This window comes from Gobio gobio, assembly GCF_949357685.1.
Source record: "Gobio gobio genome assembly, chromosome: 16".
NCBI lineage: Eukaryota > Metazoa > Chordata > Actinopteri > Cypriniformes > Gobionidae > Gobio > Gobio gobio.
The window spans coordinates 4,393,670-4,420,440 of record NC_137109.1 but is presented as its reverse complement, the minus strand read 5'-3'; the positions used below and the strand labels follow the sequence as shown (position 1 = coordinate 4,420,440).

Genomic DNA, 26,771 nt, shown 5'->3' with positions numbered 1-26,771 from the left:
GTGTGTGTGTGTGTGTGTGTGTGTTCGCGTCTACACACATTAGTGAGAGAATGGGCCGCTCTCAGGAGCTCAGAGAACTCAAGCGTGGGGCCGTGATCGGTGGACACCTGTGCAATAAGTCCATTCAGGAAATTTCCTCACTGCTAAATATTCCACGCTCAACTGTTAGTGGGATTATAACAAAGTGGAAGCAATTCAGCCACGGAGTGATAGTAAAATCATAGAGCGGGGTCAGCACATGCTGAGGGTCACAGAAGTCACCAACTTTCTGCAGAGTCAAGAGCTCAAGACCTCCAAACTCCTGTGTGTCCTTCAGATGAGCTCAAGAACAGTGTGTAGAGCTTCATGGAATGGGTTTCCATGGCCGAGCAGCTCATCCAAGCCTTACATCACCAAGTGCAATGCAAATCGTGGGATGCAGTGGGGTAAAGTGAGCCGCCACTGGACTCTAGAGCAGTGGAGACGTGTTCTCTGAGTGACCAATCACGCTTCTCTGTCTGACAATCCCATGTACGAGTCTGGATTTGGTGGTTGCCAGGAGAAGGGGACTTGCCTGACTGCATTGTGCCAAAGTGTAAAGTTTGGTGGAGGGGGAATTATGGGGTAGGGTTGTTTTTCAGGAGTTTTGCTTCGCCCCTTTGTTCCAGTGAAAGGAACTCTTAATGCTTCAGCATACCAAGACATTTTGGACAATTTCATGCACCCAACTTTGTGGGAACAGTTTGGGGACGGCCCCTTCCTGTCCCAGCATGACTGACCAGTGCACAAAGCGTCTCCATAAAGACATGATGAGGAGTTTGGTGTGGAGGAACTGGACTGACCTGCACAGAGTCCTGTCCTCAACCCGATAGAACAGCTTTGGGATTAATTAGAGCGGAGACTGAGAGCCAGGCCTTCTCGTCCAACATCAGTGCCTGACCTCACAAATGCGCTTCTAGAAGAATCCCCATAAACACACTCCTAAACCTTGAGGAAAGCCAGAAGAGCTGAAGCTTTTAGAGAATGGTTATTAAGAATGGGATGTCATTAAAGTTCATGTGCATGTAAAGTCAGGCGTCCCAACACTTTTGGCAATATAGTGAACTTTCATTTGCATTTGATCAACCACAAATTTACAACTGCATGGATATAATAATTAAGAATTGGCCATTGCAAAAATCACATTTGTTTGGTAAAAACATGATTTCTTGATGTTCATCATATGTTCAATATATGTCCTGCCATTTTCAGGCACAAATGCTTCTGAGATTAACACATTCAGCATAAAAATATTAATATAACAATAAACACATCCAGACACACAATGTTTAAACCTCTTATAGCTTCATAAGTTTCACAGATTTTCATCTTAACCTGTAGGAGGAATTTAATACAGCGCTGACGTCCTTACAAAACAAGCTCAAACATGGAGAAGAAATGAAAGGAGAGTGTGATAAAACAATCCAACACATCGAGGTGAGGATGTGTAAAGAGTTAAACACTCAACATTCACACACACAGTTTATCATTGACATTAGTGGAGTGTGTGTTCACACAGAGCTGACTGAAGTGAATGTGATGTGATTTCAGTCTCAAGCTGAGCACACAGAGCGTCAGATTAAAGAAGAGTTTGAGAAGCTTCATCAGTTTCTCAGAGACGAAGAAGAAGCTACAATCACTGCACTGAGGGAGGAAGAGGAGCAGAAGAAGCAGATGATGAAGGAGAAGCTGGAGGAGATGAACACACACATCTCAGCTCTTTCACACACAATCAGAGACATGGAGGAGATGATGAAAGCCAATGACGTCTCGTTTCTAAAGGTGAACAATCAATCTGGCTTCATTCTTTGAGCAGAAAACAACTTGAGACTCACTGACAATGAGAGTGTTTGATAAGATATTAACATGTTTTCAAACTCTATATTTTCCAGAACTTTAGCGTCTCAATGGAAAGGTGAGTGAGCTGCTCGTATCTCTTCTCTCAGTGGATCTGAACTCAAATTCACTGCAGTTCTGACTCCTGAATGTTCCTCCAGAGTCCAGATCTCACAGCCGGATCCACGGATGAGTTCTGGAGCTTTGATTGATGTGTCCCGTTACCTGGGTAACCTGCCGTTCAGAGTCTGGAAGAAGATGCTGGAAACTGTCCAACACAGTGAGTCTCAGCAGATCTGACACCAGCGCAAAACATCCTTCAGATACAAACACACACAACATTAACATCTGAGAGAAATATATTTAATAATCTCTTGAATATCTGAGTGAATCTGAACTGTATTTCAGAAGATCATCAGATCATACAGTGAACTCATAATGACTACAGAAGTCTGTTCCTCATGGTCTCTGCTTATGTATTAGGATACAATAGTGTTTATTAAGTTGGCCTGGAAGAGCCATTTAATTAAATTTAATCGGCCAATCCGATTAAACGTAATATTATTATTATTATTTTTCTTACTCTAAATTTCTGACTCTAATGGTGCGTTCACAGCGGACGCGAATGACGCGATTCGCTCGAGTGATTTACATGTTAAGTCAATGCAAAGACGCAAATAGACATTCTGCGGTGCGATTCGCGCGAATGAGGCGGCGAGAATTGAGCGTTTGACGCGTGAATGGCGCGAATCGCCCAAGTTGAAAAATCTGAACTTTGGCGGATATTCGCTCCGCGTTAGCCAATCAGGAGCTAGCTCTAGTGACAACAATGAGGAGAAAATCTGTATATTAAAAGATTAGTTCACTTTTAAATAAACTTTTGCTGATAATTTACTCACCCCCATGTCATCCAAGATGTCCATGTGTTTCTTTCTGCAGTCGAAAAGAAATTAAGGTTTTGGATGAAAACAGTCCAGGGGTTTCCTCCATATAATGCACTTCAATGGGCCCCAAACGGTTCAAGGTCCAAATGACAGTTTCAGTGCAGCTTTAAACGACACCAGACGATGAATAAGGGTCTTATCTAGCCAAACCATCAGTTTCTGCGAGAAACCCAGCAGTATTTATGCTATTATTTTACCTCTTATCAGACGAACGTGATCATCTCTGAGCTCCGCCATAACTTCCGCCAAGTGAGGTCAAATACGATCGTGGTCATAGATATATCGATAGTAGATGCCTCATTGTACTGGACCGTGCAGGCGCTAATGAGGCATCTACGTATACTTCTATGACCACGCTCGTATTTGGACCGTTTGGAGCCCATTGAAGTCCATTATATGGAGAAAACCCCTGGAATGTTTTCATCCAAAACCTTAATTTCTTTTCGACTGCAGAAAGAAAGACATGGACATCTTGGATGACATGGGGGTGAGTAAATTATCAGCAAAAGTTTATTTAAAAGTGAACTAATCCTTTAATATCTGGTTCAGACAATATAATTATCACTGTGATAACATGAAATGACATGAAACACAACCCAGTCTCTTTTTGTTAAATGCAATGTATGATCAATAATACAAAAGTAGAAGTAAAAGGTATAATAAGCAGTGTTGGGGAAGCTACTCTGAAACAGTAGTTTGACAAGCTACAAGCTACTTAAACATGAAAGTAGTTCAACTACAGCCAAGCTACCCTTCTGAAAAAGTAGTTAGATACACTACAAGTTACTACCAAAATGTAACTAGCTACATCGAAACTACTTTTATTTATTTTTTTACAATTAAATGCATATTTGCAAATAACTGAATAATCATTAATGAAGAATGTTTTAAGTTTAATGTTTGGGGTTTAAAACAACACAATGCAATACAATTATGATAAGAGTAAAGTTTTATTTTGTAAACTATCCAAATATACAAAACTCAAATGTAGTCTATATCTCAAACTGACTGTCAAGTGCAAAATCGCTACAAATGTCATGTCCCATCAATGCAGGAACAAAATATAAGCAACTTTAATACACAGGAGTAGACAAAATTGCATATATATATATATAGCAGGATAATCAATTTAAAAAGGCTATTATTCACCTGTATGTGCTCTAAGTCTTCGACGCAGACAGCGTTTTAATCTTTTGTTTGTATAAATCAAGTGTGACCTTTACTAGTCGATTTGTGTGAAGTTATCAACCCACTCCTGTACGTCCTTTACATAATCATCAGACGATCTCTTCTCTGTGAACCGTAAAGCCGCAAGATGTGCAATGAAATAAAGATGGTAGTAACGCGCGATTTTAGTATGTGATCAAATAAGTAGAAAAATGTAGTTAAGTTAGTAGCTTAGCTACTTGTAGTTAACTACTCCCCAACACTGATAATAAACTATACATGAAATAAAGCAAACAATTCAGTCAAACATTCAAAGTCAGCGCTAGTCGGCTACAACGGTAACGTAAAGTTAAATAGCCTAAAAATAAAAAAGTAATGAAACTTCACTTTGCCCTCAGCCTAATCGATTCGCCAGGGAACAAATTATAGATCCATGAGACCAAAGATCGGCCGTTACATCATCACAAGACGAATTATATCTGGAGCCGCCACAGAGTCATCAGAGCAGCGGCAGAAGAACTGGATGAGGAAAAGCTGCTCTGTTGTGAAGTGAATGTCACGCGAATGAAGCGAGTAAACTCAAAATGTTCAAGCGTCCAACTTCGCGCGAATTATTCGCGTCATTCGCGTCCAGTATCAGACCTTCAGACGGTTCTGGCTTGAGTTGCTATATCTTTTCTAACTGATCGGACTTACGCTTTTCCTAAAAATGCTGATTAAAACTCGGAAAAACTCCCATAGACTTTCATTGACGGAATGTTCAGATTTTCAAACTGTCCAACTGTCAAAAATTCAAAACTAAACACTGAAGCCCAGACTCACTCCAACTGACATTCAATGAACTAAACCATAGAGACTCATTAATCTATCTATCTATCTATCTATCTATCTATCTATCTATCTATCTATCTATCTATCTATCTATCTATCTATCTATCTATCATCTATCTATCTATCTATATATCTATCTATCTATCTATCTATCTATCTATCTATCTATCTATCTATCTATCTATCTATCTATCCATCTATCTATCTATCTATCTATATATCTATCATCTATCTATCTATCTATCTATCTATCTATCTATCTATCTATCTATCTATCTATCTATCTATCTATCTATCTATCTATCATCTATCTATCTATCTATCTATCTATCTATCTATCTATCTATCTATCTATCCATCTATCTATCTATCTATATATCTATCATCTATCTATCTATCTATCTATCTATCTATCTATCTATCTATCTATATCTATCTATCTATCTATCTATCTATCTATCTATCTATCTATCTATCATCTATCTATCTATCTATCTATCTATCATCTATCTATCTATCTATCTATCTATCTATCTATCTATCTATCTATCTATCTATCTATCTATCTATCTATCTATCTATCTATCTATCATCTATCTATCTATCTATATATCTATCATCTATCTATCTATCTATCTTTCTATCTATCTATCTATCTATCTATCTATCTATCTATCTATCTATCTATCTATCTATCCATCTATCTATCTATCTATATATCTATCATCTATCTATCTATCTATCTATCTATCTATCTATCTATCTATCTATCTATCTATCTATCTATCTATCTATCTATCTATCTATCATCTATCTATCTATCTATCTATCTATCTATCATAGCAACCACCCAGAATACCCTAGCAACCACAGAACATCCTAGCAACTGCGTAGCAACCACCCAGAACACCATAGAGGTACCACACCAAGTGTACCCTAGCAACCACATAGCAAGACCGTAGCAACCACTCAGAATACCCTAGCAACCGCATAGCAACACCCTAGCAACCACAGAACATCCTAGCAACTGCATAGCAACCACCCAGAACACCATAGCTACCACACCAAGTGTACCCTAGCAACCACATAGCAAGACCGTAGCAACCACTCAGAATACCCTAGCAACCGCATAGCAACACCCTAGCAACCACCCTGAGTACCCTAGCAACCACATAGCAAGACCTTAGCAACCACCCAAGTACCCTAGCAACCACATAGCAAGACCCTAGCAACCACACAGAGTACCCTAGAAACCACATAGCAACCACCCCAAATACCATAGCAACCGCATAGCAACCACCCTAGCAACCACATACACCCCAAGTACCTTAGCAACCGCATAGCAACCACCCTAGCAACCACCTGAGTACCCTAGCAACCACATAGCAAGACCTTACCAACCACCCCGAGTACCCTAGCAACCGCACAGCAACCACCTGAGTACCCTAGCAACTGCATAGCAGGTCTAAACTACTAACTAAAACTCAAACTATTTCAAACTTTAAACTTTTCTAACTTTTTCAAACTTTCTGGTCCAGCTTTTTCAAGCCAATTAAAGTTTGTCTCGATTAACTTTTTAATCTAGTTGAATACTGATATTAAACCTGAAGCCTCAATCCATTCTGACAGAAACTGAGAGACCATTGTTATGATAGCAGGATTTATGTTTTATATTTACATTTCTGATCATATTTCCTCCTGTAATCTGATGTTCTTCTCTTTGCAGCTCCGTTGACTCTAGATCCAAACACAGCAGCTCCTCGGCTCACACTCTCGTCTGATCTGACCAGTGTGTCGCTCAGTGATGAAGATAAAACACTTCCTGATAATCCAGAGAGGATTGACGGGTTTCCATGTGTCCTGGGATCTGAGGGCTTTAACTCAGGAACACACTGCTGGGATGTGGAGGTTGGTGACAATACACACTGGATTCTTGGAATAACCACAGCATCAAACCAAAGGAAGGGACGGGTTTTCTTTGAGTCTAATGTCTGGTTTGTGCTTTACGGGAACAGCGAATACTTCTCTCAATCCCCAGATCAACCCTACACTGTCTTTCCTGTTAAAGTGAAGCTTCAGCGTGTGAGAGTTCAGCTGGACTATGACAGAGGAACAGTGTCATTCTCTGATCCTGTCACTAACACACATTTACGCACATTCAGGACGTCCTTCACAGAGACTGTGTTTCCATTCTTATATAATCGCTGCACAACTTCTCCTCTGAGGATCTTACCAGTTAAACTGATCATTACAGCAGAAAATCACAGTTAAATCTGATTCTGCTTCCAGATTAATTCAGTTTTACAAGTTAGAGCAGGGGTGTCCAAACTTTTTTTAAAGGGGGCCGGATTCGATGTTGTGGACATACCCGGGGGCCGGTCCCTTTTCTATTATATATATATATATATATATATATATATATATATAGATAGATAGATAGATAGATAGATAGATAGATAGATAGATAGATAGATAGATAGATAGATAGATAGATAGATAGATAGATAGATAGATAGATAACAATATCTGTAAAACTTTCATCAACCAAAAAGTTTTAATGGGTAAAATTTTTATATTATTATGGAGTTAGAGCAATTATTAAATTTAAATAAGAATAGAGTTCTATTTAGATCACCACAGGTAAAACCACACTACAAAACATGCTTTTCTGACTTGGTATTTCTGTCTTTTTTCAGTCCAAATATCAAAAAGTTATTAAACCAAGATGCTTTTACTAAGGAAAATTACATATTTTTTCTTGTTTCCTGGGGGGAAAAATAAAAATGAATTGAGTTTTTGCTTGAAACAAACTAAATTATCTGCCAATGGATTAGAAAAATAATCTTCCAAAATCTTCCTTAAAGATTCCAAACAGAAACATTATTTTTCTTACCCCATTGGCAGATATATTTGCTTGTTTTAAACAAAAACTCACTTCAATTAAATTTTATTTTCCAGAAAACAAGAAAAAATATCTAATGTCATTTAACTTATCTCGTAACATCTTGATTTAATAATTTTTAGATATATTTAAACTAGAAACAGGACAAAAATACTAAATGAAAAAATATAAATATAAAATATAATATAAATATATATATATAATGGTATTTAGTCTGTAGACATAATTACAAATGCACAAAACTGCAAGTTTATGATAAAAAAAATTTGTCTGCAATTTGGCCTTTATTACTCATTTAATACATGTCTACATTACAAATGAAATAAAATTAGATATTAACCTACATTTCTGACAAATTACCACGGTTACAGGTGTTACCACAGTAAATCCATGATAAATTCGAAATGCGAATTGTTGTTTGAAAAGTATTTTGAATCGGCTCAGCTGATTTGCACGTTAGTGTTGTTTATTAACTGGATTTAAATTAAATCAAATCACAGAGAGATTCAGTACCGGAGACCTCAGTGCTGAACTCGAACACTTCTCACGGGCTTCGGAAGGCTGTTTAGTGGGCGCGTGATCGAGACAGTCAGCAGGTAAACACATTTGTTCAGAGTCAGAGCTCGCGAGTTGCGCAGAGCACAAGCAGCGCTGTTCCGCTTTGGGCGCTGTTTCCCTGGCCTAAAGTCTAGTACTGCCACCTTGCGGCGACATCGCGAAACTGCATGATTTGTAAATGATCCGTGGCGGGCCCCATATAATACATTTTAATAGACGCGCTGCGGGCCGTTTGAAATTCATCCCCGGGCCGCATTTGGCCCGCGGGCCGGACTTTGGACACCCCTGAGTTAGAGCAAGTTTTTCTAGTTTTGCAAATGATGCTTCAATAATAACACTGTAATCAAAGCGTCTCATTCGTCAATCACACTTACATTTAAAATGTATCCAATAAATCAAGCTCTGGAAACATACAGTATGAATAGCAGCTGTTTATATATTCTTACATCATGTTTGACAGAATAACAAGACAAACTAAATAATTGCAAACCACTATTTAGAACATTTTTTAAATGTTTGAAAATTAAAATATGTTTCTCTTTTTTATGGTTTAATTTGGTTAAAGGTTTGTTTCAGTGACAGATTTTCATGGATGCACAAAACTGCCTTATGTAACAGAAGCTGAAAAATATACACTATAAATAATAACAGAAATCACCACACCAGATGAACAATGAAGCACTTCAGTGTATTTTAAATACAACTGCAGAGATGAATATAAGTCATGATACCATGTGCAAGACAGAATGTCCATTGATGATGTAACAGGACCGTTCTCAGCACCAGAGACTGCAGTGCATGCTGGGATTTGGTGACAGCAACAACATCAACACTGTGACTGAACTGAATAACAAAATGATCTCCTGCAGAGCTGCTTATAGATGAACTGAACTCATTTAATAGTTGATGATCTTCACAGTTATTGAACTGAACTGAATCAACACTGAACTGACTTCAGCTGATCAATGACACTGTTGTCTCTTTACAGCAGAATTGATTTCTGTTTGCATCATTGATCATTATTTTCCTGTTTATCACTGTAAAGCTGCTCTGAAACAATCTGTATATTATAAAGCGCTGTATAAATAAAGGTGACTTGACTTAAAGTCTCAGTGAAAAGGAAATCGTGACAGATCTTTTCTTATGTGTTGTGTTCAAGTGTAACAGATGATCAGAAAAGAAAAATTGTAGGGCAAAAAATGAATGTGTACATGGATGAATCGTTCACAATAAGATCTATGCTTTTACAAGACCGTGAATTTAATTTCATTCCAACTGCTTGGAAATTTCACTTATTTTATTATTATATGTATTGGTCACAATAATCTTGTGTTTAATTTGACAGAAATAAAAGTAGAATTTCAGTAGCTAATTAACTCGTGAGAAAATATATCAACACCAGAAGAGAAACTGTGCTCATTAAACCATTTGATATCACCATCAGTATTTGTGAAATAGTTTTGAGAAATCCCAGCAGTCACAGCACTGGACTCTGAACACAGCAAATAAAGAGCCAATGGGAGCGTCCCACACTTGGTTAGTCAGTTATAAAACTAGTTATGACTTGTGCAGTTGCTCCTGGTTATGATGATACGCTTCTCATATCAAGAGTCAACTGTAGGATTTTCTCCACAAAATGTGTGTGTGTGTGTGTGTGTGTGTGTGTGTGTGTGTGTGTGTGTGTGTGTGTGTGTGTGTGTGTGTGTGTGTGTGTGTGTGTGTGTGTGTGTCTCCCTCTGCTGGACAGGCTCATGTACTGCAGGAGATGATGCTGTAACTCAGTATTTTCCAAACCTGTTCCTGGAGACACACCAACATTTGTGAACTCTTCCTAATCAAACTCACTGAGGCAACTCATCAGCTCTTTAGTAAACGCTTCAAAGCTGTGTTCAAAATCATGAACTTTTAAAGATGGGTTAGGGTTAGGATTGTTTTTACTGCTAAGACAAAAGCTGAGATCCAACCCCCTGCAATAGCACAATAAAACTCACTAATCTGGAGAGAAGATCTCACAGAAAGACTGTGGGACATCATCAGCCTGCCCAAACCTTCTCCCCTCTCCCTCGCCCGACTCCCTGCCCCCTGATTCAAGACACGGAAGGTGTAAAACCACAGATGATGTATCTTGTGAATCTATTGTTTTTTCCCTTTTATGTTTGGTATCTTTTTAAAGGTCTCAGTGCGATTGGTAAAATGATCTTAACTTCACTGCAGTCACTGGTAGGATGAGGAAGATTGAAACTTATGTTAAAACTAAATGTTAATGTTAACTCAAATGTTAATCTTGATTTATCTTGTATTATTCTGAAATCATTATTCTAGTATAGATTGATGTGGAGTCCTTTATTTCTGCAAATCTCTGTCAGGATAGATCATACCGAGGACCCAATGGATGGAGCATGAGGCACACCATTAGGGGCGATCAGATTTCTGACTATTACTGTAATAGTTGCAGCTTTCGTGTATATTCCTAAAAATGACATGTGCCATGTACAAGCATGGGCAGGGCCGTCGCTAGTGGGGTGAAAGGTGTGACAATTATAGGGGCCCCCACTGCCCAGGGGCCCTACTAAATTCAGTAGTTATGCTATATATTCCTCTACTCTTATGAATCATTATAATATATACATTTGTATGCCTGATTGTTCAATGAAAACCCCAAAACATGCAATTTAGTTAAATAAGTTTTCCAAAACTCCTCTCACCCCCCCTCCCTAAAAATGGTTTAGTCTGATGGTTTTTAATTATTTCAGCTTAATCAGCGGAAAACAGCAGAGAGACCCAATAAAACCGCAAGTCCCACCCCAGCTAGTAAACAGAAAAAACAATCACAGTTGAGGCTGCTCCCACAGCGTGATAGCGTCTGATGCACGTATGTCAACTCAGCCAATGGCGAGAGTGAGCGTCACGGGCGGGTGACGTCACGCCCAGGAAAGCATAAATATACATCCGGTCCGATCGCACTTCAGCTAAACTGCCGAAGCAAGGGATCACAGGGATGCAGGGAGTATGGCAAAGGGACGCAGTGTTTCATTCCCTTCTCAGGGAACTATGGTTATAGTCATAACCTGAGACGTTCCCTTTCGAGGGAACTTCACACTGCGTCCACTAGGGACAGCTTTGGGAACGAAATACCAAAACGCCATAATACCAAATGCCTGTCGTGTGAAACTGTGGCACATTCAAGACAGGAGCACTGAAGAACCTGGAGCACATTCCAGGTCAAGATCATAGTATCTCACAAACGTAAGAGGCGAGGACCAACCGGCCGCATCGCAGACTTCTTTGAGGGAAACCCCCGATACCAAGGCCTTAGAGGCTGCCATATTCCTAGTAGAGTGGGCTCTGACAGCTAAGGGACACTGCTGATCAGAAGACCCATAAGCCAGTGAGATAGCCTCGACTATCCACTTGCTCATTGTATGTTTGGACGCAGGGAGACCCCTGTTCTGAGGTCCAAAACAAAGAAACAATTGATCTGCTTTCCTCCACAGGGCAGCTCTGTGGACATAAGCATCCAGTGCTCGCACTGGTCATACAAGGTTCAATCTTTCCTAGTCTGGATTAACAAATGGAGGAGGACAGAGAGCCTGCAGCACTATAGGCCGTGGAACATTGGTTAACACCTTCGGAACATACCCTAATCTAGGGTAAAGGAAAGCTTTAACCATCCCTGGTGCAAACTCCAAGCACGAAGGGGATATTGATAAGGCCTGAAGGTCTCCTACTCTCTTAATAGAAGAGATGGCAAGAAGGAAGATGGTTTTCAGAGTCAGAAACTTTTCTGAGATGATGTCAAGTGGCTCGAACGGAGCCGCAGATAAACCTTCCAACACTATAGCCAAATCCCAAGTAGAAACTCTAGTGCGCACCGCAGGCCTCAGCCTCTTAGTGCCACGAAGGAAACGAGTTACCAACGGGTTCCTCCCCACAGTAATACCATCCACATGGGCATGGTAAGCAGAAATAGATGAACCATACACCTTTAGTGTAGCAGGGGTCAACCCAGAAGAGAATCGCTCTTGTAGAAAATCTAGCACTGAGCCAACAGGGCAGTTGACTGGATCTAACTGTCGTTCTTGACACCAAGAAGTGAACAACCTCCACTACAGGGCATATAGTCTCCTCGTGGATGGAGCTCTGGAGCTAAGAATGGTCTCCACTACCTCGGTAGAGAGACCAGACTCTATGAGCTCGGCCCCCTCAGCGGCCAAACCCACAGGTTCCACATTTCTGGGCGGGGGTGAAATATTGAGCCCTCCGCCTGAGATAGAAGATCCCTCCTGATCGGAATCTTCCAGGTGAGCCATCGAGCAGTGTTACGAGGTTCGAGAACCAAATCCGGCTCGGCCAGTAAGGAGCTACTAGCAGTAGACTTATCCCCTCCCGGCAAACTTTCTCCAGAACTCCCTGGAGCAGAACAACTAGGGGAAATGCGTACAGACGCCGCATCGGCCACGTCTGTACCATGGCATCCAGTCCCAGAGGAGCTGGATGTGTCAAAGAGAACCAGAGTGGACAGTGCGTCGTATTCTGAGACGCAAAAAGATCCACTTCCGCCTGGCCGTAAATCTCCCAAATGAGCTTCACCACCTCGGGGTGAAGTCTCCATTCCCCTGGCCTCAGCCCCTGTCTCGACAGGATGTCCGCTCCTATATTCTGGGCCCCCGGGATAAAGTTTGCTCTCAAGGAGAGTAACTTCCCCAGAGACCACAGGAGGATCTGGTGTGCTAGCTTGCACAGTGGGCGCGAACGCAGACCCCGCTGACGATTTACATAGGAAACCACCGATGTGTTGTCCGTACGGTCAGATCAGATCTATTGTGACAAACCAATCCTCGGATCTGATTTGGGTCACAATCTGACTTAGCATCAGCATCTTGAATTTTAGTTTTCTGACTGTACAATACAGATGACGAAGATCTAATATGGGGCGCAACCCTCCATCCTTTTTTTTGGAAGTAAGAAGTACCGGCTGTAAAAACCCGACTCTCTGTTCTGTACAGGGACCTGTTCTATAGCCTCCTTTTTTAACAAGGTTTCTACTTCCTGTTCCATTATCAGAGCCTGCTCGGGACGTACTGATGTTACCAGCACTCCGTTGAAACGAGGTGGGTGGAACCCAAACTGAAATCTGTACCCCTTTTCTACCGTCTGCAGGACCCATAGCGATATATTTGGTAGACGTTTCCATTCTGCCAGAAAATCTACTAAGGGAACCAGCCTCTCGAGCGGCCTGAAGCGTACTGGCAGCACCTAACTGATCTGGCTGCGTTTCTAACCTCCTTGGAGGCTACGAGTGTGACACCTTGTCCTGTGGACGCCGAGTCACGAGCTCGCTGGAAACCGCTGCGCCCTGAAGCACCAAGGGTGGCGGGGTCGGCAGAACGGTCCCCTGAGGGCAACGAAGTGGAGTGGGCACCGTATACTGAGGTGAACACCAATCCACCCCGCGGGGGGGCGCCCTCGAGACCTGACGCTGCTGGCGTCAGGACCTCTTTTGGCCTGAAGCCTTCTTCGCCTGAAGCACGACCCTCAGGTCGGTCTTCGGCTTAGAAGGCTTCGGCTGAGAGTGCCGACCTGGCCCACCGTATCTCTGAGGTGGAGCATGAGATGCGACACTCTCTTTTTGCTGCTGCCTGTACGAAGAGCTAGACGGCTGGGGCTGCTCACGCCCAGCAGCCCCAGAGGGTTGGTGGCGGCGCGGGAGATATTTTTTAAAAGCTTCCGCTTGTTTTTTATTCTCCTGAAATCTGTCGACGACTTCATTTACAGCGTCGCCGAACAGACCAGCGGGTTCAACTGGCGCATCAAGGAGAAAAGCCCTGTCTTTATCCTTAATATCAGATAAATTGAGCCACAGATGTCTCTCTGTCGCCACCAAGGCTGCCATAGACCGCCCAATAGCTCTAGCGGTCTCCTTGGTGGCTCTCAGAGATAAATCTGTGGTCCGACGCAGTTCGCGAACCGCCTCAGGGCTCACTGTTTAACCACCATCCAAATCCCCCAGCAGTTCAGCCTGGTATGCTTGCAAAATACTCATTGTATGCAAACACGCACCAGCCTGTCCTGCTGCCGTGTACGCTTTCCCCACCAGCCCTGATGTTGTCTTTAATGGTTTAGTGGGGAGCGTGGGGGCCTTCAGGGACGATGCCGACGCAGGGGACAGATAACTAGCAAGCGTCTGATCCACTTTAGGCATCGCCCCATAACCATATTCTTTCAGCTATATCACTATATGTTTTTACTTGAGGGCTGAAAAGACATGATGAATATGGTTTCTTCCATGATCTACACAGCTCACTGTGTAAATCAGGAAAGAAAGGAAGACCCCGTGGTGACACATTTGACGTCAAAAAGCGCTCGTCTAATTTGCTTTTCGGACGAGCGCCTTGTCTCTCGGCTGGCCAATCAATATTTAACTTTGCCACAGCGCGAGTAATCACCTCCACCAGCTCTTCGTGTGCTGGGGAAAGAGATGGCGAATCATCTTCCCCCAATCCGACGCTCAACACATCCACCTCCTCAGAGCTGGAGTGTTGAAGCGATGGGCTCTCACTCTGGGCAGAAGAAGCCGCAGCGCGGGCTTCCGACACCAGAGATTGAGCGACAGATCTCTCGGGTGAAGGCAGAGAAAGAGCGCTCGCGCCCGTCTCAAACCCCACCGAGAGATCCATCTGCGAACCCCATGATGTCCTTCTCCGCTGTGCCTCAGCAGCAGCGGGTCCAGAACCAGAGGGAACGCGATCCTGATCCCCCTTCTCGAAGAGTGACAGGCGGGAGCGGAGCATGCGAAGCGGCAGCTTCTCACAATGCTCACAGTCAGCCCCCTCGAAGGCTGACAGAGCATGCTCCACTCCCAAACACATCACACACAAATCATGTGTATCTCCACCCGTAAGGAAACGGGGACACGGAGGAGTACACTGTTTGAATACTGAGGTGTAAGGACCTCGAATAATTATTTAATTTGTTTCATGTCTTTGTTTATTGTAGATATTTTGCACTAATATAATGTAGAGGATAAATATTGAAAGTCCCAGAAATGATGTATACTGTTGGGGGCGCTGTGAGAAGAAAAGAGTAGTGGGTAAAAAGGGAAAAGAAGAAGCCCAGTTAACACATGTTGTTGTTCATGTTAAAACTTTCAGCCCTAGAATCTGTCACAGAAAACAAAAGAGAAAAACAACCGGGGCAAATAAATCTACAGAAAAGAAAAGCTGTCGTTGTTATTGTCCAAGGGGGCAACATAAAATTGGTGTTTCTGCTCGGTTGTGACGGATTTCCGGAGGAAGAGAGCAGCAAGTGCGGAGCGGCGAGTGAGTGATGAAACGAGCCGCGAGCCGCGAGTGCAGTGCGAGCTGAGAACGAGCCGCGAATCACGGAGAGAGTGGGCTTTGAAACGGCGGAAAAACAACTGCAAATGTGAGTTAATCTGTTCATTGAGTGGCCATAATGTTGCCTGTGTGGGAAGCTACGCTGGATGAAATAGAGGGTAAATTACTCGAGTTATCTGCTTCGCAACTGAGAGATTTGTGTGAAATGTTAATGCTAAATGTGAGGGAGGATGAGACACACACGCCTCGCGCGCTGAGAAGACGTATTCTGCAGTATTTAGAGGGAGATGATGTTGTTTCACTTGAAGATGAAGGACTATCTATGTTATTAGATAAAAAGGGAAAAATTGACAGTTTGATAAATGTTGACGAAGAGAAAACCGAGAGATCATCCAGTGCAGGAGATGAAGAAACCAACGAGGGGCAGCGAAAAGTTGACCTGGACCACCACTCTGTGGGCGTTAGTGGAATTGCATCAGAAAAGCCTGCGATAATCACTGCAACAGAATCAGTACGTGCCAGAACAGACCGGAAAATGCCAAATTCATCAGTTTCAGGAGAAAATATCACACTAGTGCATCCAGTGTACAAAAAAGAACTAAAAATAATTGGACAAATTGGTGAACCTGGCCAGAGAGACAAATTAAACTTTACCAGCCTGGACAGACAGATTCACAGGGCATGCAAAAGGGGTTATGATGAGGGAGAAATTGTTGAGGCAGTCATTCAAGCCATCATCCCAGGTGTCAATTTGAGAAGTTATCTGGAGAGTAAAACAGACTTAACATTGCCTGTCCTTAAACAAATTCTCAGAGCACATTTTATAGAAAAGGATCCAACTGAATTGTATCACTCACTCACACGTGCAGTTCAAGAACCCAAAGAAACGCCTATCCATTTCTTAGTTCGAGCCATGGATCTCAGACAGAGGGTTTTGTCAGCATCTGAAAATGTAAAGACAGGATTAAGATATAATTATGAACTAATCCAGAATCAGTTTTTGCAGACAGTTATGACTGGCCTTCATTATAAAAAAAGAGAAAGCTCCAAAGCCTAACAACCTGATGGAAAAGCTTGATGCACGAGACAAAGTGATTTGTGAAGCAATCCAGAGCCTTACGTCTCAAGTAGCGAGCCTTGCTCAAACATCACAGCCTCAGACAATCAGAAACAGTAACCAGAGATTCACTCGAAATCAATTTCCACCTGTTCGAGCAAGCACCAGGCGCTGTACCCAATGTGAGCAGTCTAACCCAGAGGGAAGATGTGAACACTGCTACAAGTGTGGCAGCAGTGAGCACTGGGCAGCGGGTTGTCGGAAACGAACTGTAACCAATGTGACGTCAAGTAAGATTGAGATTACATCAGACATCATTGAAAGCTTACCAAGAGCTTGCTTATCTGAAGCACCATGGTCGAACAAACAGGAGAAAACAGCCAGTTTGGTGGGACGCAGATGCTTGGTGCAATGCTCTCTTGGAGGTGTTAATACATCAGTGCTTTGGGACACGGGGTCACAGGTTTCAATCGTGGGCTCGGAGTGGAAGAAAAGACATCTCCCTGACACAGAGGTGAGACCAGTGAGAGAGCTACTTGAAGAGGGAGAACTCAACCTGACAGCGGCGAATGGGACGAGCATACCATATGAAGGCTGGATGGAAGTGGAGTTTTGTCTGTCTGGAAACACTGAGACTGAAGGAGGGGGCACACACCTGCTGGCACCAATTCTCATTGCATCCAGTGAATTGGAGAAACCCATAATCGGCTTTAATGTGATTGAGGAATTGGTCCAAGCTAACGCAGCCCAGCAGATTCCTTTGAGTTTTCTTGTGAACACACTGAGTTCATCTCTGGAAGTTAGCCCTAGGAAAGCAAAAGCCGTTCTGTCACTGCTGAAGAAACGCAAAAACAGCAGCAGCTGTCATATTGCAAGACTTGGACGAAAATCCATAACTCTTCCAAGGTGCGCGAGAGTGAACGTCAGCTGTGGCAAATTGAATAGGACGGTTACCCTTGGAACACACGTGATGCTGGAGCCCAATTCAGAAGTACCCTGGCCTGCAGGTATAAAGGTAAACAAACAGCTTATTCAGATGCCTCAAAATGATAATGACAACATTACAGTGATGGTGGAAAATACCACGGAAGAAGAGGTGACACTTACAGCACGGACTGTCCTGGGGTGGCTGCATACAGTGGATGCCATCCATCAGCTGGAAGTGAAACCACCGCCTCCGTCTGAATCCCAATTTCAGGTATCGCAATGTGACAATGACTCAACTCCAGAGACTCCGCTCAGGGTTCAGGAGAGTGAAGGATGGGACCCTTCAGTGGACCTCAGTCACTTACCTGGGGAACAACAGGAGCGTGTGAGACAGCTGTTGAGAGAGAATAGTGGAGTGTTTGCTAAGGATGACTGGGATACTGGATGTATTCAGGATCTTACAATGGACATTCGTTTGAAAGACAACATCCCTGTCCAAAAGACGTACAATGCAATACAACGACCCCTGTACCAAGAGGTGAAGACCCACATACAGAATTTGCTGAGTCAGGGGTGGATCCAAAAGTCGACATCCTCCTATTCCTCGCCGGTAGTGTGTGTGAGAAAGAAGGATGGGAGCTTGCGTCTATGTGTGGACTACCGGCTGCTCAACGAGAAGACATATCCTGACAGGCATCCTATCCCACGAATCCAAGAGATCCTAGAAAATCTCGGGGGGGAACTCCTGGTTCACTGTGCTGGACCAGGGTAAAGCCTATCATCAGGGCTTCATTGGTAAAGACAGTAGGGCATACACGGCATTCATAACACCTTGGGGGCTCTACGAGTGGGTACGGATACCTTTTGGCCTCACAAATGCACCTGCCGCTTTTCAGAGGTACATGGAAGAGTGTCTAGGAGAGTTAAGGGATGATATCTGTGTTCCCTATCTTGACGACGTGTTAGTCTTCAGCAAGGACTTCGAACAACACCTAGAGGACTTGAAGAAAGTGCTACAGCGACAGGAGCAGTGTGGTATCAAGCTAAGGCCAAGGAAATGTGACTTTTTTAAGCGAGAAGTCTGCTATGTGGGCCGCATCATCTCTGAACAGGGGTACAGCATGAACCCCAAAGAAAAAGAGGCTGTGCAAGCACTAAAGTGGGAAACACCTAGCACTGTTCGTGAGGTGAGGAAGCTCATGGGTTTCCTTGGTTACTACAGATCATACATTTCTGACTTTGCCAGAATAGCCAAGCCTCTATATGAACTGCTGACAAAGCCCAGCATGTGCAAGACGAAAGGCTCAGGAAAAAGAGGGAACTCATCCTCGCAAGCACCTCCATCACAGCCAGTAGAGTGGACAGGGCGACATCAGGAAGCACTGGAGAAACTGATCGCGGAGTTGTCAAACCCACCCATAATGGCATACCCAGACTTTGAAAAGCCATTTGTCCTTCATGTTGATGCATCAGAAGAAGGGCTAGGAGCCGTACTGTACCAACGTCAGGGAGGCAAACTCTGAGTAGTTGGTTATGGGTCTCGGACTCTGACCCCTGCCGAAAGGAACTACAAGCTGCATTCTGGGAAGTTGGAGTTCCTCGGACTCAAATGGGCGATCACAGAGCGTTTCCGGGATTTCCTGTTTCATGCGCCACATTTCACTGTCTACAGTGATAATAACCCGTTGACATATGTCATGAAAACGGCAAAGCTCAATGCAGCGGGGCAACGGTGGGTTTCTGAGCTGGCAGACTACCGTTTCACTTTGAAATATAGACCAGGAACGGCAAATCGAGATGCAGACTTCTTATCACGGAGATCAGTGCCCATTGAAGTCACAGTCAGAGAGTGTACTCAGGAATGTGAGCCAGAAGTGCTGGGATCAATTGGGGAAGTCCTAAAAGCACAACGACGTGAGGAAGTGGACTGGATATCTGCAATCACTTGCAACATAGATGTCTTACCAGAGGAGCTGAAGGGTGGATCAGAGACCTGTCAACGGCTAACACCGCAGGATATAAGGAGTGCCCAGCTGAGTGATCCAGTCATCAGCCGAGTACTTGATCTGAAACAGAAACAAATCAATCTCAAACACAAAGAAAAATTGAGGGAACCGGAAGCTGTGAGACGACTCTTACGAGAATGGCATCGCCTGCAGATTAATGAGGAAGGTATCCTGCAAAGAAAAATAATGACCAGAACTCAGTTAGTCATCCCAGAAAACTTGAAAAGCATGATATACAAGTACTTACATGAAGACATGGCCCACCTAGGTGCCGATCGTATGGTGGCAGCAGCTCGTGCACGTTTCTTCTGGCCGAAAATGAGAGAAGAGATGGAGCATTATGTCACGAGAGTGTGTCGATGCCTAAGACAAAAGAAACCAAACCGGATCACCAGAACTACAATCCAGAGCATTGAGACAACAGCTCCATTTGAGATGATTTCGATTGATTACCTGCACCTGGAGAAAAGCAGAGGGGGCGCAGAGTATATCCTCGTGGTCATTGACCATTTTTCAAAGTTTGCTCAGGCTTACGCCACCAAAAACAAGTCTGGAAAGACAGCAGCCCGGAAAATCTTTGAAGATTTCATCATGCGCTTTGGTTATCCTGGAAAGATCCACCATGACCAGGGAAGGGAGTTTGAGAACAGCCTGTTCCAAAAGCTACAGAGTTACTGTGGGATTAGGCATTCACGTACAACTCCCTACCATCCACAAGCTAACCCGGCAGAGAGGTTTAATAGGACATTGTTGGGGATGTTGAGGACCCTAGAGGAAACAGAGAAGTCGAATTGGGCAGAACACCTGAACAAAGTTTTCCACGCCTATAATTCTACTGTGCACGAGTCAACCGGATTTTCTCCATTCTTTCTCCTTTTTGGTCGAGAGCCAGTTCTTCCAATTGATCTGGTGCTCCCCACAAAGCAAGTAAAGAACAGTCAGTCTCACACCGATTACGCTGAAAAGTGGAAAAGGTCTATGCAAGAAGCATACGAGATTGCGAAAAAGAACATGAAGAAGGCTGCTGCAAGGGGGCAAAGAAATTACAATCGGAAGGCATGGAGTTCTGTCTTGGAGCCAGGGGATCACGTGTTGGTAAGGAACCTGTCAGAAAGAGGTGGCCCAGGAAAACTGCGAGCGTTCTGGGAAAAGCAAACGTATGTGGTGAAAGAAAGGAGAGGAAATGGTCCGGTGTATGTAGTTGGACCGTTGGATGTGACTGGAAGGGAAAGAGTGCTGCACCGGAACCTTCTATTGCCTTGTCCTTACCTGGTTGATGAGCAGAGGACACCTGATGTTCGTCTGGAAAGAAAAGGATGTCAGAGGAACAGGTCAAAACAGGGAGCACAACCACGACGAAATACTCACCATGAAAGCACTGACAGTTCCAGCGATGAGGAGGTTGACTTGTGGGTTCCAATGCAGGGAGCAGGAACATATCTGGATCCATGTGCAGCAGAATTTCACCCTGGAAGAGAGGAGAGAAACAGGAAACCTGAAAACGAAACTGACATTGAAGAAATCGTTGACGAATCTGTAAACATACCTGACCAGGGCCGGCGTTTGCTATAGGCGAGCTAGGCGGTTGCCTAGGGCGACAAATGTGTTGGGGGCGCAGCCAGGCGCCCTCTAGTGGCGCCCTTAAACTTACTTCCCATTAAGCATAGAATTAAAACAAGCGAAATAAAACATACTGTTTATTAAACATGATCATCCTTGGGCGCCCCCTCAGCCGCACGTTTAATTACTTAACCTGATTATTAGATTGAATTGAAAGTGAATATTGTCTAGCACAGGCGTTATGTCAGGCAAGTGCTCAGCACTGGCGCGTTCTTCAAAAATGAAGCGGTCTAAACCCTCAAGTGCACAGGGACGGAAAAAGAGAAAGGCAGACGATCAAAAGAAAGCCCAGTATAGAGGTAAGTCTTCTCATCTCAGCCATAAAGGTGTCAAACGAAATAAATTGACTTCGTATTATCGATATTATCAACTAATATTGGACGGCATTGGACGTTTTATTGCTGTCACTAAGCTATCACTAGCTAGCTAGTTATCTACATATTACTACGCATTTCACTGACAATAAGGAAATCCAGACGAGCCAAATTTTAATGCTGCGTCAATTTTAAAGGTGAAGAAATGCCAGAAACAACTGTTCATCTTTTATTATTTAAGATAGGGATAGAGCTACAAGAACTTATATATTTTAATTTTGTAGTGGTAAGTACAGTGTATCCATAATAGCACTTTTGTTTGTAGAGGGTATAGTTAATCCAGTTTATGGGTCATAATTTGCTTAAGTGTCTTTACAGGTGCTTAAGAGTTTTTGCACAGTTTATGGAGTTAATATTTGGTAAATATCCTTGAACATTCTTTCTAGCATTTGTGTATGACCAATTTATTGCAGTTGATCCTTCAAGTCTTAACTTTCTTGATTAAGTGTTGGAGTGACTATAAAAGCATTTTTGTTTGTTCATCCATAGTTTGAGTCATAATTTGTTAAATATCCTCCAACTTTCTTTGTAGCATTTTTGTATGTGCAATTTATTAGAGTGTATCATTTAAGTCATAATTAGCTTTTTAAGTCTTGGAGTAACTATAGGAGCATTTTTGTTTATATAGTTTTTATAAATACTTAACCCATTTGTGCCCAATTTTTTCTGAATGGCATGTCCTGCATTTATTTTCCCCAGGTTTTTGTATTTTTTCTTGAAAATCGTATTTGAATCTGTGGCAACTATAGTTGCCGGTGGGCAAATATGTTGTATGCACCCCTTCAATGTCAAATATGAATAAGAGGAGAACATTTAGCATCTAACTCAAAATAACTGCTTTCAACAGATCAATCTTTATTCATAATCAAATTTATTATGTTTGACTAAGTATACTAAAAACTATAGATCTGTTGAAAGATTTGTTTTGTTTGGATGATTCTAGAGACCTTCATGATTATGTTGATATATATATATATGTCAACAAAAAATACTTATTACATGAAAATTACCTTTCTTTGGGAGGGTTTGCCTTCGTTGTGCTCCCTGGAAGTAGGGGTAGGAAGTTGGCAGTCTCATGTGACAGGAAGGAAGTTAATATATTTTTTCTTGAAATCCTTTATTTGGTTGTCTGCTTGTGTGTCATTAAGATATAAAACATGGATAATATCTAGAAAAATACTTACAGAAGGAAAATGACAACTATACACTGGCAACTATAGTTGCCGGTGGGCTTAACAATTAAGGGGGGGGGGGGCGCAAAACTCAATCTCGCCTAGGGCAACCAAAGAGCTAGAGCCGGCCCTGTACCTGACTCAGATAAGTCAGATGAAGAAGTGCTGGGAGATCTTCAAGGGGAGCAGGAGCTGGAGGAAAGATTCGTTGGAGAAACTGAGCATGAAGATAGTGATGTGGCATCGGAACCTATCAGAAGAACTTCTGCCAGAACCAGGCAACCTAGGAATCTATACACGTACGACACCCTGGGTGAGCCCACGCTTCGACCAGTGAACTGGAGTGTTTGTGGTGGAAATGCTGACGTGAGAACCTGCTGTGTACAATCCCAGCTGAGCATCGATCACCTGAACCTGTATCCTTCATACTAAGTAACACTAGTGAGAGTTGAAAAAGTAATGTTCAAAGTAATAATTTTGTTAAGTGAGTTATAAACAGCTAAGGGTTTTGTAAGTTTACAGTCGTAATAATGCTCTAAATTAGAGTTATAGTTTGGTCAGCTAAAGGTATATTTGATAGGCTGGATGAAACACTAAGAGATTAATGCAGTACTTAGGTGACATTTGAAATGTGTTATTACATTGTGGAGGTGTAGGTGGTTGTGTCCACTTGTCATTTCAGGATGTTCTGGGGGGCCCACCAGCGAGCCTAAAGACAAGACATCTCTCAACATTCAACAAATCTAAAAGTTTAGATCATTGTTATTATGTCACAGTTGTATGGAAGTAAACTATATTGTTAAGCTGGGAAAAAGCATGTACATTACACTGTAATTGGAACTTACATTTTCAGTATATACCCAGAGATAGTAAATTAAAAATGTTTTGTAACATTTTATTTTTTTTAGTGGGGGAGGGTGTAAGGACCTCGAATAATTATTTAATTTGTTTCATGTCTTTGTTTATTGTAGATATTTTGCACTAATATAATGTAGAGGATAAATATTGAAAGTCCCAGAAATGATGTATACTGTTGGGGGCGCTGTGAGAAGAAAAGAGTAGTGGGTAAAAAGGGAAAAGAAGAAGCCCAGTTAAAGGCGGCATGAAATCAAATTTTACAATGCGTATTTTTATATTAATATTGTAGTGTTTACTATAACTGATTTATCTGTGCACTTCATTATTTTTTAAAAATTCATTTACCCTTATAATCTTTAATCAAATATGTTAACTTTCCCTCCCCCATCGAAACGACCTCTCTTCTCTCCCGGTCATGTGCTATGGCGCGAGGGCGGGGTTATCGCCCCGTCTCGTTTCTGCACCTCCTCTCAGAAACATGTCACTGATCGTGGTTAGGTGCATTTTTCTCGGTATACACAATACCTTCTTCGAGAAGGACTTGATGCAAAAAGAGAGAAATATATGAGAAATAAAAGCTTTTTTTAATGTAAAAATTACTCAATATAGTCGGACGAACAGCTTATCGTGACGACTCGCACTGAGGAATGCAGCGTGTGTGAACGCGCTTACGGCGCGCCCCCTTATAAGGGAGAGCTGAGAAAAAAGCTTTACAGAAATAAAGCCATAAAAGGCTTAAAATAAGTAAAATCTGTAGCATAAACCAGCGAAAAGTGAGGAAATATGCTCAGTAACATTATGTAGAAAAGATTTAGAGAGAAAATACATTTAATTAAAAGATAGATCGATTTTTTTCTCCACAACTGAATGCAAACTTCAAATCTGCCTCCATTTTGTTAGCAACGCCCCACTTCCAACGATCCAATCAATTCCCGAAGGACGAAATCAAGCCTCGCCCTACATTTTTTCTAATTTCAGAAGCCGTTTCACTCGGATATACGTCACAATAAGGAGAAAAAGACGATCTCAACTTCCGTTTCATGCCGACTTTAACACATGTTGTTGTTCATGTTAAAACTTTCAGCCCCAGAATCTGTCACAGAAAACAAAAGAGAAAAACAACCGGGGCAAATAAATCTACAGAAAAGAAAAGCTGTCGTTGTTATTGTCCAAGGGGGCAACAGATGCATTCGCCATTTTTAAACTGAGAATTATTGTGTTTTTGACGGACAACAATAAATAGACAGAGACAGTTTTCACACAGATCGCTTAGCTGAGGCAGAAAAGCTGAAGTGCGATCGGACGGATGTATATTTATCCTTTCCTGGACGTGACGTCACCCGCCCGTGACGCTCACTCTCGCCATTGGCTGATTTGACATACGTGCATCAGACGCTATCATGCTGTGGGCGTTCCCAAAGCTGTCCCTAGTGGACGCAGTGTGAAGTTCCCTCGAAAGGGAAGGAAGTGAACTTCACAGAAATGCTGAAAAGGCTCACACGCAGGACTCTTCAACCAAGCCATTGGATTCCGTTTTTTGGGCTGACGGATGAACCTTACAAACAGCCAGAGTAGATATAGGAACATCACTAGTGTTTTAGGAGCACCAGTAACAGTTCTGGCTCTTCTTCCTGTGCTGTGAATCATGATACTCAAAGTAATGTTAGAATGGCTCATAAAGATGACGTGACCATGAACTGATTAGTTTCTGCCCTTTCAACTCTTGATCAGCAAAACAACATGGACACTGTGATTTTTCTGGACCTCAGCGATGAACTTCTCTGCGGTGTTGTCTGTCATTTTAAATGCGCGAGCACTTCAATTAGAATGGATTCTGATTGGCTGACAGTGTTTTATCACTCAACATAACCGTAGCTCTATATCTTTATAGTTATTGCTGTGGTGTGAACTCTGCTTTTCTTTAATATTGAGAATGATTTTGAGAACTATATCTTTATCGTTATCATTATAGTTGTCATGAACAGGCCTTTAGACATTATCACAAAAGGCTGTTAAATGGATAAAACTTGCCTCATTAAGTACTAAATACTGTTTTATTTGAGTTATGCTGGCAAATTCATATTTTGTGAAGTTGAGCAGATTTCCCCAACCACAGTCAAAAACTCAAATTCACCAAAAGGCAATGGTTGTGGGACTCTATAGAAATTGTAAAAATATTTAATTTTGTCTTTTAGTCTCTAACTCAAGGACCAAATTGGTGATCACCTAAACACTGGATTGTGGAGTTTTGAGGATTTACCATTCCAGAATACACACTTTATTGGATTATAACTGTGGATTGTACATACACCGGTTGACACATTCACATTGGGACTTTCAACACACTAGGGCTGAATCCGAAATTGCCCCATAAACCCTCATTCACTATTGCCTACGTAAGTCCACTAATCAAGTTAGGCCAAGAAGGTTTGTCTGTAAGGATACTGTCTAAACGCACAGTTACCTGACAAATATTTTTAAAGTAAACCTGACTCTCCATTTTCTTCCACCCCAGATAGGGGATTTCATCATTTATTTTATTTTCATTAGGGGCCAAGCACCGAAGGTGCGAAGGCACCTATTGAAACCGTTCCCGTTCCTATTATTATTATTAGGGGCCAAGCACCGAAGGTGCGAAGGCACCTATTGAAACCGTTCCCGTTCCTATTATTATTATTATTAGGGGCCAAGCACCGAAGGTGCGAAGGCACCTATTGAAACCGTTCCCGTTCCTATTATTATTATTATTAGGGGCCAAGCACCGAAGGTGCGAAGGCACCTATTGAAACCGTTCCCGTTCCTATTATTATTATTATTAGGGGCCAAGCACCGAAGGTGCGAAGGCACCTATTGAAACCGTTCCCGTTCTTATTATTATTATTCATCTTCTTCTTCTTCTTCTTCTTCTTCTTCTTCTTCCGCCACGAAGTCTATGGCAGCCCATAGAACCGTATGGTAAAAAGTTGTGAAATTTGGCACACTAATAGAGGACAGTCTGAAATGTCTCCCTAGCAAATTTGGAGTCTCTAAATCAATCCCTCTAGCGCCACCATCAGTCCAAAATTTGACTCATGTTTATGCTAATAACTTTTGAACCATAAGGGCTAGAAACAAAATTCTTTTTTCCTCTGATTCCTTGGCTCAAGACAATTCGATTGCACCCT

General features: G+C 42.3%; 1 protein-coding gene across 1 annotated transcript in view; it reads left to right on the top strand.

The window, feature by feature from the left end:
- LOC307139516 (uncharacterized protein) overlaps positions 1-7,067 on the top strand; it is a gene marked incomplete at its 3' end in the record, with an annotated part of 28,670 nt that extends 21,603 nt beyond the window's left edge. Inside the window, exons 9-13 of the mRNA XM_079838511.1 lie at positions 1,360-1,455; positions 1,570-1,800; positions 1,911-1,933; positions 2,016-2,134; positions 6,523-7,067. Coding sequence (XP_079694637.1) covers positions 1,360-1,455; positions 1,570-1,800; positions 1,911-1,933; positions 2,016-2,134; positions 6,523-7,067 — 1,014 coding nt within the window. The remainder of the gene's footprint in view (positions 1-1,359; positions 1,456-1,569; positions 1,801-1,910; positions 1,934-2,015; positions 2,135-6,522) is intronic.
- Positions 7,068-26,771: the final 19,704 nt, after the last annotated feature.